Below are 16780 nucleotides of genomic sequence, written 5' to 3'. Positions count from 1 at the left end.
CATCGTGTGATAGCGTGTCCAACAAAGATGGCGGCCACCACCAGTTCCTTTTGGCCTGCACGCAGGCGCCGCTCTCACCTCAAGAGGTGGGTCACGGAATCTGGGCCAGCCTTGACCGCTTTGATCAATAGACTCTGGTGGAAATGACATCATGGCAGGTGGAGGCCTAGCCTTCCGGAGCACTGCCAGTCTTTGCTTCCTCGCTCTTGGAAGCCAGCAACTGTGGACCAAGGGGGACAGCCCCAAGACCACCATGCGGCGACAAGCCCAAGCCACAGGGATCAGACGTCACATGTGGGAGAGAAGCCACATGGAGGAGCATAGGGGTGCCAAATCCTGGCCTTGCCACCCACTGAATCCAGCCCGATAAATCCAGCCGTGCCCACAGGAAGCGGAACCGCCCGGCCGATGAGCCCCCAGACTCTTGACCCACAAAAAAACAAGAGCCAAACAAAATGGCTGCTGGGAGCCACTGAAGGGTGGGGGGTGTTTGTTACGCAGCAGTAGGTAACTAAAGCAAATTGTCATGGAAGCATTTGATTGTCCGCACAAAACAGACCATCATCCGGAGTAGTCGACTCCAATGTTCACAGCTGGCAGTTCCAGAGAAAGGGAAGACGAAGATTCAGAAGGAAGACAAGAGCTATTCTGGGGGACCAGACACAGACACGCCGTCCAGCCAGGACCTGTCAGGCAGGTGACCTGCCTCGCATCAGGGGCGCCCGGGTGGCCCAGTCAGTTAAGCACCTGACTCTTGATTTCGGCTCAGGTCATGATCTCACGGTTCGTGAGATTGAGCCCCGTGCTGGGTTCTGCACTGACAGCGTGGAGCCTGCTTGGGATTCTCTCTCTCCCTCTCTCTCTACCCCTCCCCTGCTCAGGTGCTTTCTCTTTCTCTCAAATTTAATAAACTTAAAAAAAAAAAAAAGAATTCTGGTGGTAAATAACACATAAATAACCCCCAAAATTTGAATTGGATAACTTCTCATGTAAGAGCTCTACGAGGGGGTAGCTTTTGGTCATTTCTTCACTCAATAAACATTCATTGAGACCCTAGCGGTCCAGGCAGGGGGCTGGAGAGTCTGCCTTACTCGATGGGGTACTGGCTAGCCACCACACGGCACGGCCCTGGGGCAGAATGTGATTGCCGTCATCCAGGATGCCGTTCTCAAAATACCGTGATAAAACACCAGGTGTCATTTCCCCCACAGAGCCTACCAGGGATCCGGTACTTACGAATCAGTTGTAATGTCTGCTAATCCTAAGTCACAATTTCCGGCCACCCAGCTCAGGGCGGATGTGGGCACACTCTCCCCACGCCTAATGCTCACGTGCGTATTCGTGCATTCGCAATGCCCTTCCAATTAAATAGCTAACAAATTAGAGCAGCATCGAGGACGAGCACAGAGGCTCACAGCCTCCCAAATCACTCTTCTGAGCCTCGCTGGTGTTTCTGTAACTGCAGGCATCTTACACCTGCTTTTGCAGCTGAGAGAAAGTGCAGAGGGGGCCCTGGGTCACACAGACACAGGAGACAGTTCAAAGGTCGGGAAATAGGACTTTAGCACACAGGGGGCTATCTGAGAAGTCACTCCGTTCCAGCCCCCAGACCTTGCACGCTGAACGAACACGGAACAGGGTCACTTCTATCTTTTTCTCTTTTTTTTAATAATTGACTTCTTTTGTTTTCAGACCACAACCACTGGCCTCCCGCTGAAAGATCAAAGACAACACAGATTTAAAAAAAAATAATGTTTCCCAAACTATCATCAGAACTATACCTTTGTATCCAGCTGTCTAAACCGATGCCTCATTCTTCAAAGAAGTTAAAAGAGAGAGAGAGAGAACAAGACAAGGGCAGGGGGGAGAGAAAAGGCTATTAGACTCCATTTTACAGTCTTTTAAAGAACAAAACGCCGATCGTGTTCATTTTCAGCTAAATCCGTGTCAGCTACGTCCTCTCGCCAACACCCACACGATGCGGGATCCCACACTCACCCCCGTCAGAGGTACAGCATACACATGCTATCTCCACTGGCAGAGTTGTGGAATCTGACCTGTAAGGTCCACCCCCCCCACCCCCGTTCCAGAATCAAGATCTCGGAGACCAGGAGCGGAGAAGACCTTAGGGCATCTGCCTTGTCACTCAGAGAAAGAGCATGCCATCCATCCCACGTAATAGCTGGGTTGAACTCGGCAAAGGGATTGGTTGTGCTTCTATTTACTCTTTCTTCGTTAGAGTGAATTTTGAGCCATGTTTGGAGCTCTCAGGAAGAGTGACATCATCGGACCGTTAGCCACGTTAACCCGCATAATGAGAAGGGCACCGCTCCTAGAGGCCCTGCATGCCCTTTACTTGGGGACCGTCTACGGATTTAGCTGTGACGTATCTCATTCTATGGCATGTTTACAATGACTCCGTGCAACTCGTAACTGAGCTTCAGGACTTCTTAAGGACAGCCCATAATGGATCCACCAAATGGTCTTCCATTCTAGTTCTCCATCACAGAGACAGGTGTGCATCACCTGTGAGACGATGCCAATTGCCCGCGATGGGTGGGTGGGTCTTCCCAGAATCCACCTCTGCAGCCATGGCAGAGTGACCCTCGCTCTCGTCACCTGGTTCCAAGGCCCCGCCCTACAGCCTCCAAGTACCTCTTCCCTCCCCGGGGCCTCGGAGGGCAATCGGGATGGCAAGTGGGTGGTCCTGCCCTTCTGGAAAGGCTGATACACACTCACGTGTTTCTCATCTTCAGTTGCCCAAGTAATACCTTTTTGGTGCTTTTTCTTTCTGCCGTAAATTCTCTTCCCAGAGCTTACTCAAAGAAGCTACTTATGTTCTGCAAACTTAATGTACGCAAGGGGGGGGGGGGCGTGCAAAGCAGAAGCGAACGACTGACATACTCCTCTGAGGTGTCATTGGCTTTCGTGTTGATCTTGACGAGGTAATTTTCTTTCATGACACCCTCCCAGGCCAGAGTCTCGTTGTCTTCGTTTTTGAAACCTTGAATAATGAGACCAAAAAAAAAAAAAAAAAAAAAATCACACTGTTTCTTCTGCCCCTTACCTCCTAAATCAACACCTGCTCGTCATTTGGTGATACCCTGGACCCAGAAGATTTAGATTCGTCCTGCACAGGCTGATGTGAGTAACGTTACTTGCTAGTAACAGCCGCAAAGCGATGGAATGCTAATGAATTTCCTGGTAACAATGAAGAATTCGAGCTGTCTGAGTGAAATAGGAATGCAATCTTTATTCTAAACAGAAATCAATCAAAAGCCTGTCTGGGTGTTTTTGTGACTTAGTAAAATCATTTCACCAATGAATTCTGTCCTCACGTTTTATGTGTGCTCCTCTCTCATTTTGATGACATAAAAAGGCTATGTCAACCACTCGGTTGGATAATTACGGATGGATCGCTACTCTCTCAACCTAAAAGGGGCGTAGGGACTTTGGAAGAGAGGACAATAAAGCCCGGACATCGTTCCTACCCTTGTGAAATAATGCGCAGTCTGGGTGTGGACCTCAAGGAAAATTCTTCCACTCAGTCCTTTTCCTTTCATCTAAGGCAGAGCCTGCTATAAAACTGGCCTGGGGCATGTTCCAGCAAGATTCTCAGTTCAATTTCTTACAGTACCTGGGCCTCTCAGAAGGCAAGCAAACAAAATCACAGATCAACAAGGCGCCTGCGTTTCAGGTAATGGCACAACGGACAGCAATCCTCCGTATGAACTCGTGAGGGGAAAAAAGCACCTAGGTTCAGGAAGGCGTCCACTTGCGAAAAAAAATAAAATCTAGTTTTATTTTTATTTTTTTTATTTTTTTTTTTAAATTTTTTTTTTCAATGTTTATTTATTTTTGGGACAGAGAGAGACAGAGCATGAACAGGGGAGGGTCAGAGAGAGAGGGAGACACAGAATCGGAAACAGGCTCCAGGCCCTGAGCCATCAACCCAGAGCCCGACGCGGGGCTCGAACTCACGGACCGCGAGATCGTGACCTGGCTGAAGTCGGACGCTTAACCGACTGCGCCACCCAGGCGCCCCTAGTTTTATTTTTAAATTGCCTTTAAAGTGTAAGATCTTCCTGGATTTAAAAAGAATTAATCGGGAATCAAAAGCAGAGCCGATAGGCAAGTGACAGATTTCAGCAAATCCTATATAGCAAATGCCGGTTTATAGAAAATAATTCCTAACTGGATTTTTTTCCATTGGATTTTTCCTAGCAAAGTGGTTGCCAATGTCTTCTGCTCAAACCGCGATGCATGTAGAAACCCAGTGAGAGCACTGAACAACCAACACGGAAAGGAACAACACACACTCCTGGACACAGATGGCCAAAGAGTGACAGTGACAAATGAGCGACGGTCACGGACGACAGTGACCAAGACAGAATGGCAAGTTGTTTAGCGGTCGAAATAATGCCGTTGAGATGATGGCATGGCACTTTCACCACCCAACGTGGAAAATTAGCAAGGTCTACGGTAATAACTATGGCCTGTGTTGGCAAAGATGTGGATGAGCAGGTGTCCCGTAAGTTGGGGAAAAAGATCTGTAAATTGTTAAGCTACAGCACGTGATGGAGAAGGTGGAGGAGGGTGGCAGACAATATCAAAAGATTTAAATCTGTAAGTACCCTTTATCTAGAAATTTCTCTCCTATAAATAACTCCAAGGGGAAAAAAAATCAGCGGCGCGCTAAAAAATGAAGGCATATAGCTATTTATCGTCATGCCGTAGGACACTAAAAGTACCGAAACCCTCCACGTGTGTAACAGCGAGGGATTGGTGACGTTGAATGTGGCGCATCCGTAGGCCGGGAGAGTCTACAGTTCAAAACTGTCGTACAGGTTGATATTTATGTGTATGGAAAATGTTCATGATGTCTTATTAACTAAATGAACAACTTAGGTTATGAATGTGTCTGTACAGAGCAACCTAATTATCATCCACCCACACGAAACTAATAGAATAGATACCATTATGTTAACAATATCTATCTCTGAGTGGTGGCTTACGTGTGTTCTTTCTCTTTCTTATTTACGTTTTTCTGTATTTTTCAAATGTTCCATAATGAATACAGATTGGTTTTTTCTCATGGAAAGCAATGTATTTTCTAACAGTGCAATTACTGGGAAGGGGTGGTATACTTTGTCATTGTTACTTTATGATGTCACCAAAAAGTAGCAAAAATGGAAGCCTGGGGGATGCCTGGGGGGCTCAGTCGGCTGAGCGTCCGACTTCGGCTCAGGTCATGATCTCACACTCTGTGAGTTCGAGCCCCGCGTCGGGCTCTGTGCTGACGGCTCAGAGCCTGGAGCCCGCTTCGGATTCTGTGTCTCCCTCTCTCTCTGCCTCTCCCCCACTTGTTCTCTCTCTCTCTCTTTCTCTCTCTCTCTCTCTCTCAAAATAAACATTAAAAATTTTTTTTAATGGAAGGTTGGATTCTACCTTATCTGAAAAGTTGTTTGAAAAATCTCGGCATTTTTCTCCAAAGGACAGTTTTGAGCTTAAATCCCATGACGTCCCAGTGACTTGGAGGCAAGTGCAAGGTGAATTTGGGAAACGAATTAGCATGAGAGGCTCTGGCAACCACCGAGCGCTGCGGTTTCTGGAATCCATGATCTCCAAGCAGTGACAAATGAATGAATGGCGAGCAGGGTGTCCAGAAGAAGTCTCCAGCGAGTAAACGGGGCTCTCGGCTCGCCCTCTCCCACCATCACTGTGCCCGGCATGGAGAAGGACCTGTCCCGCTTGTGCCCCCCTATTCCCTCTATTTCTTTATTCCTCCCTGAGACTAAGAACTATATGGGGAGAGAGAATGTCATCTTTTTCTCAAATGGTTGTAGGAGCATCATTCTCCCAAGGAAACAGGTGCGGATTCACATAGCTCATTTCTGACCTGTTTGCCTCCTGAAGCTGAAGTCCTGCCCATTTGATGGCCAAATTGGGGGATTTGTTCCCATTTTTACGTTCTTAGCGTGCTTACTTGTTGACTAAGGTTTGGGGGACAAGAAGGCATTGTGTCGTCGAACCCATCCAAATTCAGAAGACTGATTTGTCCTTAATGATACACTGGATTTTCTGGTTCCACTGATCTTGGACAGAGCACAGGGTGCGTGTGGAGAGTGGATCTTCATTCCAAAGCCCCAGCTGGAATCCAACCAGTGATGGGGATTCGCGACCTCACACAGCTATTCATTTCATTTCCTGATAATGTGATTTGTTGGACACCGTCTTAAACTTTTACCAACTCAAAATCTTCCTCCCTGAAATTTTTATCCACGGTTCTTTCTCTGGAACCATGTAGGTAAAACTATGGGCCAAGCAGCCCAGCCCTCGCATGCCTCTGTTCGCAACTGGTACCCCCAGAACAGAGTTAGTATTTGTGAAGGAAGGAAGGCTTTGAGCAATTTGACTGTTTTTACACTGTTTCTTCTCTGTGTGCCATAGGGTGTATCCCTTTTCGTGCTTTGCTTTCCTTGACTTAAAGTTTGTGACCGAAAAGTTCATGCTTTTCCTGATGATTTTTAAAAGAAATTTATGGGATGCCTGGGTGGCCCAGTCAGGTAAGTGTCTGACTCTTGATTTCAGCTCCAGCCGGGATCTCACGGTTCGTGAGTTCGAGTCCCACGTCAGGCTCTGCACTGACAGCGTGGAGCCTGCTTGGGATTCTCTCTCTCCTCATCTCTCTGCCTTCCCCTGTCTGTGCTCTCTCAAAATAAATAAATAAACTTAAAAACATAAATGAAAGAAATATAAAGCCTCTCACAGCCCCGAAACACACGGGCCCTGGTGCCGTGCGTGATGAAGGGGTCAGCCTGCAGGCCTCCCCCAGAGCCTGATCCCCTGGCTTAAATCTGAGGTCAGAAGGCAAAATGAATGGGCTGGCGGTGCCCTTTCTATCTTTTTCTCTGTGCCCAAACACCCAAATGAATAAAAACAAGCCTCTCCCTCCTCTCCTGCTTAATTTGGTCGAAACGTGTCTGCAAGCTAGGAAGATCTGTCTGGGTCCGTGGCCCCAGGATCAAGTGTTAGGAAAACCTAGCCTAGTGCAGGGAAGAGAGCTGTACTGGGGGAGGGTGTCCCCCCAGGGTGACTGAGAATTCCCTGATGATAGATTCTGGCTCCCACAGCGGTGGGGGAAGGAGAGGGAGCCCAGTGGGGACCCTCCTGCTCCTTACCCCTTATCGGGGCTAAGGAGGTGGGTAGCCACGGGAAAAGGAGAGCTGTGGGCATCCCTGCCTTCCCGAAGGAAATGGGTCCCCATCAGGGAGAGTCTGCGTGGCGTGGACTAGAGGTTAAGGGGAAGCAGCACTGGAGAAAGTACCGGCAAGCCCTGGGAGTCGAGGGGCCAGCCAGGGAACAGCTGAAGGACCCACCAATAAAGGATCAGTAAATAAAGGATCAATAAAGGATCAGTTGTGCACACACGCCAGGTCAGAGAGCACGGAGCCGGCCTAGAACAGCACCACTGTTTCCAGAAAAGACTTCCTGCTTCTTTCCCCTCCTCCCTCCCGGTGCTCCAACCCACAGAGGGTCCGTGACGGCAGCTGGCGGGTGGGAGAGAAGGGGTGAAGAGAGAGGCAGGAGCCAGCGGCCCACACTTCCTCCCAGCGCTACCCGCTGAGAGGGGGTACAGCAAAAAGGAGAGCCTCCCGCCTGCATGGCCATCAGTGGGCTGGTGAACAGACCAGACCGTACATGCAGTGAAGTAATGATACGATTTTCGATGTCGCTCAGAGCGACCAGGAAAGTCAGGAGCTCTGCTGGGGCGGGGCTCACGTCTACCAGAGTCGACGTCTCACGGAAGCAAAGCCGAAGTCGCGTCTTGACACTGTCCTCCGCGTCACACTTGTTCAACCTACTATTTGCACGATTATGATGCTCACCCGAAAGTTATCCCCCCAGAATGAGACCAGCCCACAGACCTGCAACGCTCCCTTAACCCACTCTCTCCCTCGGGTAATTCCCTGTCTTTACGGACATACGCATGGGAGCGAGGCCGTGACTATGACGAAGCCCCTTCCCGCTGCCCTGAGAGGACATGGCGCGCGCCCCCCACGACTGATCACGGCTCCTGTTCCCGGGCACGGAACGGACAATGACTCACAGCAAGGAGAAGTCTCCGTGTTTTTCCTCTTACAGCAGCACTGGAAACACTTCTTCACCACCATGTAGAAGTAGGCAAAGACCACGAAGGGGAAGGGGATGTTCAGACGGTTGCAGTACTCTTGCACCAGGAAGTATCTCTGGAACTTCCAGACCTGGTCGTTGTTCTCCTGGACGGTGCCCACGGTGTAGCTGGTAGGAGGGGAGACAAGGTCAAGCCTCAGCCTGCCACGTGCCTCCTCGTTTGATTGCCAAACACGGTGGCATTGATAACGAGGCACGACTGTGATGTAGCTTAAATGACAGCTTAAGTCCAGGCAGGGGAGGAGAATCCATGCCGAGACTGGGGCCAGGACAGCTCAGCATCGGGCACCCTTCAGTTGGGGCTGGGCCAGAATTGTGTCTACGGCTTTGGGGTCTGGGGCTTGGGGTTTTAGCGCACAAAAAATACTGTCCAGGGAACTTTTAAAAAGCTTTTTACTTCAAGACCTTTCAAGGATTCCCTTCTGTCGTTGGTCTGTTATTGTGTTAGTCACAAAGAGGCGAAGGTATCGACTCTCTTAGGAACAATTTGCTCCTCATATGTTGCTAACGGGAGTTTAATTGTAAACAGTCTGGGAAGGAAGTTTGTTCATATTTATCAAGGGCCTTAGAAATGTTCATCCCTTAGGGGATGCTCTATCTCCAAAGGATTTGGTTGGACAACTTAATTAAAGAAAACGATGAAGCATTTTACCAATTGGGAAGTTCAACCATCCCTTAGGGGCACCTAAGTGGCTTAGCCGGTTAAGCCGCCAACTTTGGCTCAGGTCATGATTTCATGGTCCATGAGTTCAAGTCCCACGTCGGGCTTTGTGTTGACAGCTCAGAGCCTGGAGCCCGCTTCGGATTCTGTGTCTCCCTCTCTCTCTGCCCCTCCCCTGCTCACGCTCTGTCTCCCTCTCTCTCAAAAATAAAATAAACATTAAAAAAGAAATGTTCATCCCTTTGATCCAATGACTTGACTTCTGGAAATTTAACCTAAGACTACGGAGGTACTGAGAAAAGAAAATATATCAAAGGATATACACGCATGGCTGTTTGCCACAACCCTGAGAAAAACAGCTTCCCCAACCTCCCACCTCAATAGAATGGGACAACGGAAATGCTCAACACTAAGAAAACGAATCACCCATCATGGTTAATCAATAGGACTGCATTACATGGCCGTTCAAAATAATGATTGCTAATAATTTTTATACTTTGGGGAAAGGCTTATAACACATGAAATGACTAGGCTCAAACTCACACTTACCACATCATCTTACTACGTGAATCACAACTCACAGGGAGAAATAAATCCGCCATTCACAGTGGTGATCTCCAGCCCACATCGTGAATCTTCTCTATTCTCTTTTGTTCCTTTCCTAAGCATTACGCCATGGGCATGAATTATTCACATAATTAGAAAAAACATCCACTGGTCAGAAGAATGTCTCATTGTGCCACTGATTTATCAGTTACAGATCAAACCAACCATAACACAGCTAACGCTGTGCACCAGACGCTGCTCGAAGCAGCCTACTTCTACTAACGACGTAATCTGCAAACAACTCTCCATGGGATGAAAGTCCTACTTTCGTCTACGACGGACGGATCAGAGAACTGAGGTATAGCAGGCATAGGAATATTGTCTGAATTTCCCAACTAGGAAACGATAAGGCCAGGCCTTGGGCCCTGCGGTCCCGCCCAGCGTCTGCCTGCCTCATTACCACATAATACCACCTCCCAGAGTAAAGCAGGAAAGGTTCTGAGCTATGCTGTGTCTCCAGAGGATTTGGTTGGACTACTTAATTAAAGAAAACGATGAAGCGTTTTACCAGTTGGGAAGTTCAACCATCGCAGATACTTGTATTGCTGACATCAAATAACCACCACCGCCCCCCACTGCCGCCCCGAGAGCCAAAGCAGCAGCAATCGGTCTTTGAAATCTATAAGCAAATTCTCACTGGGGTTGCATTCAATTCTCCCAATTCTGGGTAAACAGTTCGCAGGCCAGACCTGGATGAGGTGACCAGGCAGGGGACCCGGGTCTGTCTGTTGTGAGACCTCATTCTTGCCCCGTGGCACGCTACGATCTAAGGCTTAAATACCTTTAGCTAAGAAACGATCACACACACACCGGCAAAACACTAACCTACACAGCTATGGCTTTGGTTACAAAAGCTTGGCTTTGCTCGTGCTGGAGCCTGCTGATGAGCGGGACACCCCGGGTCCTGGATTCCATGCAGGACTGGTGTCGGTGGCAGGTGCCCCTTCAGCACCTATAAGCCCAGCCCCAGGGAGCCAGCCGTCTTTGCAGGAAGGGAATTCATGCTTCTTGAGCATCTATAACACCTAAACTCCTACACGAGGCACGTAAGATAGTTGCTTGGCTGATTCTCATGTCAATCCTGTCCATTCTACGCAGAGTTTTTTTTTTAGGTGGAAAACAGGACTGTGCTGTAGGAGAGTGGAGCAGAGTGAATTCGGCAGTTAGCTTGCAGTTTCTTCCAGATGTAGGTCAGGCTGCTCTGAGGCCACCACCAACATCTTTCTCTGTCCTCGCGGGTCCCCGCTGGCTCTTCAAACGGCACCGTAGGCCCCTGCACTGAAAGAGGGGAGGGTGGCGGGCACACCCCAGATTAATGAAGTCCAGGCTGAGGACTTGCCAGAGGTCCGTCCGTTACGTTGTGACAGAACAAATGCCACCATCCAAATCAGTGTCACTGCAGGATCTCAAAATGCTGACGTAACTAGTCAAACAGGCAAAAGCCACAGTATCCATTTTAACGCATCAAATGTTGTTCTCTGAGGAAGGAATCAACCACTCCTGTTGAAGGGAGGGACACGTCGGATGCTTTAGAGCAGGGGGAGCCGGCCTCTCCGGCAGGCGGACCTCTCTCCCTTCCTCGGGAGCTCAGCACCGCACTCGGGCCAAGAAGAGTCCCAGTGGGAAACGATTTGCATCTTGGCTTCTTAACTAGTCGCTCAGAAGCTGCGAGAACATCCCATGTCTTCCGGGTCATCTAGAGAAGGGATTGGCCAACTGTGACCGGGGGGGGGCCAAGTCCAACCCCCACCCCCACTGTTCTGCAGGGATCGCCACATTAGAATGGTCTTTGCCAAGCAGAAAGGTGGGGGTGGGTGCTTGGCACTGGGCCAAAGCCAAGACCCTAGCTGGCCCTCACAGGAAAAGTCGCCAGTCCCTGGTCTAGAATGGATTGGGGCCCATGCCCATAAACTAAGGTCTTCATTGGTATCATCCTCCTGGGCAAACAGTACAAACCCTTATCCGCCTCCCAGGGGGCGACAGTGAGCCAGCTGATAACTGGACTTGAATACCCAAAAGCCACTTTGCCTAAATAACACATTTCTGGGGTTGGCCATGCTGGGGCTTATTTATACTGAGGCCCACCTTCCCCACACGGCAGGAGCTTCTAAACTTCTCCACCCCTCCCCCCGCAGATGAGTTCCAGACTCAGACAAAGAGAGAGAGACAGGAGCGTTCCCCAGGGAAGGCCGATCGATAACCGAGCACCGCTTCAAACTGCTTTGTTAAAATAATTTTTATATTCTTTAGGCACTGCGTTCCATCTCTGTAAAAGGAGAGGCAGGATCCTGGTGCCAATACATGAGCACCACCCCCCTCAGCAAACGTCCAGAGCAACTCAGACACCATCTCTCCCACCCAGGTTCTGGGCATCTCCCTGTCGGCCGTTGACCATCCAGAGCCTTCCTGGAGAGGAAGCCCACGATGTTCCCTTTGACCCTACGACTCCACGGATGTCATGTGCCCTCCGCTGCCCAGCTGGTGGGAGATCCGCAGTGATGACTGAGTTTGGTCCCCTAAGACCACCCAAGTGCCTTCTGTGGAGCAGGACTGAGGAGGCAGGAACCTCACAGGGACACAAAGTTTCAGAGATTTGCTGACACTGAAAACGTTACCAAGAGATAACAAATGTTTAGGATTCAGACAGCCTTGAACGTAAATGAGATCCAGAAGCACGTTAACAGGATAATATGCCATGACCAAAGAACAGAGGACGACTAAATATTAAGATCATTTATAGAATATATCATTTTCCTAATACATCACAGATCAAAAGGAAACATGCCATTTCCCTAGCTGCTAGAAAGTCTTCTGGCAAATTCAACATCCATTTCCGATGAGAAAAACTAAAAAAGAAGTAGGAGGAAAAGAAAGGAGTTTAATAAATAAGAAACAGGAGGCACCTTCCATGGCACAATTTAAAAAAGGAGAGAGAGAATAAAAGAATTCAGTAAGGAGACTCATTCCAAAATAAATAAGCAAATCTTTAATAGCCTTCCTACATGTCAAAAATTACTTACTGGAAAAAAAAATAATAGGAAACAGTATCTTGCTCGCAATCACAAATGGCTAGGAGAAAAGGTAACCAAAAACCTTCCAGATCCATAGAATAAAACTGTTAATCGTCACCAGGAAACCACGTGTCTTTGAAAAAGTGGAGAATCACACCATTTTTTCTGGATGGTAAGATACCATTTTTTTTTCAGCCTCCCCTGAATGATTCTGTCAAGTTCACATCATCACAATAAAATTCACAAGGGTCTTTTTTTTTTTTTTTTTTTTTTGAAGGGGAAAGAATAAAGGGTTTTGGAAGATGAGCCTTAGGCGCCTCCCTGTTATTAAATGTACAAGAAAATCCAGAAAAAGTTTTGAATGAGAATAAGGAAGGGAACTTGCACAACAGGTGCTAAAATCATTTTTTTAAGTCAGTAATTAAAGCCATTTGGTAGTAAAAACCAAAACAGACTGATCGACAGACCAGAACAGCAAGTCTGCCAAAAAAAATCACGAAGAAAAAGAAGACGCTAAAACAATGGCAGAATTTTAGAATGAACTGAAAGACGAGAAACTTGCCAGCTTGATCTCAATCAGGAAACACCTCCTCTGAGCTTTTCGCAGATTTCACACGCTTTCCATCTGTTATTTCTTCCCAGACACGCCAGCAATATCCGGCCAGACCTGCCCGGTGGCCTTGGCGACCCCGACTTCTGCTGCCTCCCCCCAGACCCCTCCTGCACATCTCTGTCCCCCTCTCATTCCACAAGATCAAAAAAACAGGTTCAAAGTCAACAGTAAGAGACAGCCAACTATTTCACTACGCTGATTTTTTTTTTTTTTTCAGAGAGAGAGAATGAACAGGGGATACAAGCAGGGGGAGAGAGAGGGAAAGAGAATCCCAAGCAGGCTGCACGCTCAGTACAGAGCCCAACACGGGGCTCGATCCCACAACCCTGGGACCAGGACCTGAGCCGACATCAAGAGTCAGACGCTCAACCAACTGAGCCACCCAGGCGCCCCTCACTACACTGATTTTGGAAGTGCGAACTCGGTTTAGTGTTTTGCTCTCAGAATCACACGACTAAGACTGCGCCCTGTGCCCGGCATCAAGACCCAGCAGATGTTCCTTCATCTGCGAGAAAATGTCCCACTTCTTTAACGTGGCATAAAAGACACCCCACAACCTGGCCCCTGCCTCCCTTTCCACCCCCTTCAGTGGCTGATTCTCCCCAGACTAGCTTTATCTCCCCTGCTTCGCCCCCCACCCACCGCCTTGAGTCAGGCTATGGGCTCCCCCCAGTAAGGGGTCCTCTGAGTGAATGTTACCTCTGCTCAGTGCCACTGACTCTGGCCCCCCCTCCAACATTCTGTCACACCTAATAACGCCGCCCTGATCTCCACAGTCTCTGAAAACAGCCTTTTTAGTACTTCTTATATAATATTCTATTATAATATGTTATATTACGTAACACCGTTATGCTCCATTATGTTATGTATTGCATTATATCGCACATTGTATCATATCATACTATATGAATATGTCTACGTGCCCCTCAGCTCCTTTAACAGCACAGACCTAACTTCTCTCTGCCTCCAACTCCTCATCTGCAAAGTGATAAGAAAGCCACACCTCCACCAAAATGGTCAATAACTGAGGTGGCCCATGACAGGCACCTGCATGGCCGCACCAGAAGAGAATCAGTAAACACGAGCTATTCTTAAGACCACATTATCTGCTCTTTTCTTCTTCTCACCCCTTTCAACAGCGCCCCCTAGCCAGTCGAAGTGTCACCCAAACCTCTAGTTGGTCCTGGTGATTATCTTCTTTTTTTCTACTTTTCCGCATATTATAATGAACGCATATTCCTCCTAAGATGGAAACATATTTTGGTTACAGAAATTCTCCTAGATGAGGACATGTTTGACGGATCCCCTTTGGGGAAAAAAAGGCAAAGGGTGGAATATCTCCAGGACGGTGCCCGTGAGCATCACAGCTGCGTGTCAAGATGACCCAGAGTCATCTACTGACTGTAAGTTCACTTCATGCTCTGATGAGCTGCACAGGGCCCGTGATCGATAGTTTTAATGCAGAATAATCACAGAGGTTTACATCCATTGCCTCTCCCCGTTGAATGCCATCCAGAGAGCACTCGAATACTGCTTTAAAACTCCCAAGTGCTCCTTTACATTACAGTTCATAAGGTCGCCGTTGTGTATGGTTAAGCTTTCACATGAATGCTTGGATGTGATGCGAGACAGGGGTCACCGCCTGGCGGCCACTGGCCCACAGAGCCCAGAACAACTCCCATGGCCGTCAGAAACAGTGTTCCGAAGATTCCGCCCAAGGGTGGCGGGAGGGTGGCTCCAGTTACTAACAAGTTCCCAGACAGGCATCAACAAAGAAAAGGTCTCTGGTTTAACCCGGGACTGTTCTCTTTTCTTTTTTCTTTTTAAATTTTTTACGTTTATTTAATTTGAGAGAGAGAGAGTGAGTAGGGGGGAAGGGGCAGAGAGAGAGAGAGAGAGAGAGAGAGAGAGAGAATTCCAAGAAGGCTCCGTGCTGACAGAGGCGGGGCTCAAACTCACGAACCATGAAATCATGACCCGAGCCTAGGTCAAGAGTCGGACGCTCAACCAACTGAGCCATCCAGGCACCCCTCACCAAGGACTATTCTAGGAGACTCCCCCCAAGGGGAGGGATGCCCCTAAGTTGTCACACCTAAGCGCTGAATAGGGCGACAGTAGGGTACCACGCCATGGTTGGGTGTCTTGGGGAGGGGAATTGCATTCAAGACCTGAATGGACACAGGTAAGCTGGACGGCCGTGTGGCCAGAGCCATGGCCAGGCATTCACTTCCTCAACCTGAAAATGACACGCTGGGCTCTAGTCCCTCCAGGCTCCAGATTCTATCAGTTCATCATTATAATGCGGATAATGGATTAGAAATGTGGCAAGGTCCTCCCTTCACAGCACACAGACCCAGGACAGATCTAAGTCATATTCTACTCTGTGCCTCTCTGAGATTTACCGAATTAGTGCAACTCAGATGTCACGGCTTTGGGAGCTATCAGTCCCTTTGGTTAATTTCTGGGGAAACTGCATGGTGGCCAGTTTTCACACGGCCTGTCCCGTGATCAGTGTAAAGGTTGTAAGGGCGTGTCCTCCCTCCCTGGTTTTCATGGGGACACATAATCGCCCAGCAGCTGCCACTCTCTCTGCAGCTCAGACTGGGACCTCAGGCAGCATGACCCTGTGTAGCCTCTTGACTCCCGAGTCCTTCCCTGCCTGGCCACCCGTTGGGGTGGTGACAGAGAGGGTTGCACATTCTCTCCTTAGGTCCATGTGGACACAACAACCGTATGATCTCCGTGGCCCCCCCAGGCACAGAACAGACATTATACATCTCTGTGATACAGCCCCCGCTGGTCTGTGACCCACCAATGACACGTCTCAGGAAATGTAAAGGCCTGGCAGCCAAGCTCCCAAGGCGTAACTGAATAATGAACTAAACACAGGAAGAGCCCTGTTCTCATTCATCCAGCCCACAAGGGTCCAGATGCTGAGCCTGACCCGTCTCCATCCTCTAGAGCTTACGGTCCAGAAGGACAGAGGGTTGTCACTGTGTGGGGGGTGCGGGGAGTCTCTACACCAAGTGGGGAGGGCATCGGGGACCACTCGGGCAGAGGATGATGCTCAGCTCCTTAAAAAGCGAGCAGGATCGGGGCAAGAGACAGGCAAGATGGAGTAAGTAATCCCGACAGAAGGAACAGCACTTGCAAAGCGTCAGATGTCATAGGTCACCACCCTGTTTCAGGACAGACACCCAGGTGCTCCCCAGGGACAGACCGTGAGATGTCTGACTGTTGCTCAAAAGCCAGGTCACGGACAGCCTTGGAAAAAGCTGAAGAACCTGAAATTTACCTCGAAAGCCATGGGGAAATATCGACATCCTCTCAGAATTTTAAGTAGAGCAGTGACATTTTAGAAACATTACTGCGGCCACAGTGTAGAGGTGGGACCGAGGGAGGACTTCTTTGTACGCGGGTAGACCAGATGGCCACTCACTGCTCAGCCTGCTAGATGGGTAACAAGTCCAGAGGCATGTGGCCCCACCCACCCCTGTGCAAAAGGAGGCCACGGACCCTCGTCCACAATCCTTGTGTCTCTTGGGAGCCCAGGGCTCTATGCAACAGTTGTCTTCTTCTTGTTTTTTCTCTACATTATAGAAGCTTTATGCGATTACTGTAACAAGTGAAATACATACCTGTATTTTTTTTTATTTTTTACATGTTTATTTATTTTTGAGAGAGAGAGCGTGGGAG

General features: G+C 48.8%; 1 protein-coding gene across 2 annotated transcripts in view; it reads right to left on the bottom strand.

Annotated features, from left to right (window-relative positions):
- LOC123599665 (transient receptor potential cation channel subfamily M member 8) overlaps positions 1-16780 on the bottom strand; it is a 60782-nt gene that overhangs the window by 8753 nt on the left and 35249 nt on the right. Inside the window, exons 14-16 of one of the 2 annotated variants that reach the window (XM_045481799.1) lie at positions 8111-8301; positions 2905-3004; positions 1782-1815 (exon numbers count right to left, since the gene is read on the bottom strand). In XM_045481799.1, coding sequence (XP_045337755.1) covers positions 1782-1815; positions 2905-3004; positions 8111-8301 — 325 coding nt within the window. Of the gene's footprint in view, positions 1-1781; positions 1816-2156; positions 3005-8110; positions 8302-16780 lie in introns of those variants that run through there. The other variant, XM_045481800.1, reaches the window with a different exon arrangement.

Source organism: Leopardus geoffroyi, chromosome C1 (genome assembly GCF_018350155.1).
Source record: "Leopardus geoffroyi isolate Oge1 chromosome C1, O.geoffroyi_Oge1_pat1.0, whole genome shotgun sequence".
Taxonomy (NCBI): Eukaryota; Metazoa; Chordata; class Mammalia; order Carnivora; family Felidae; genus Leopardus; species Leopardus geoffroyi.
This window is presented reverse-complemented; position numbering and strand designations above follow the sequence as displayed.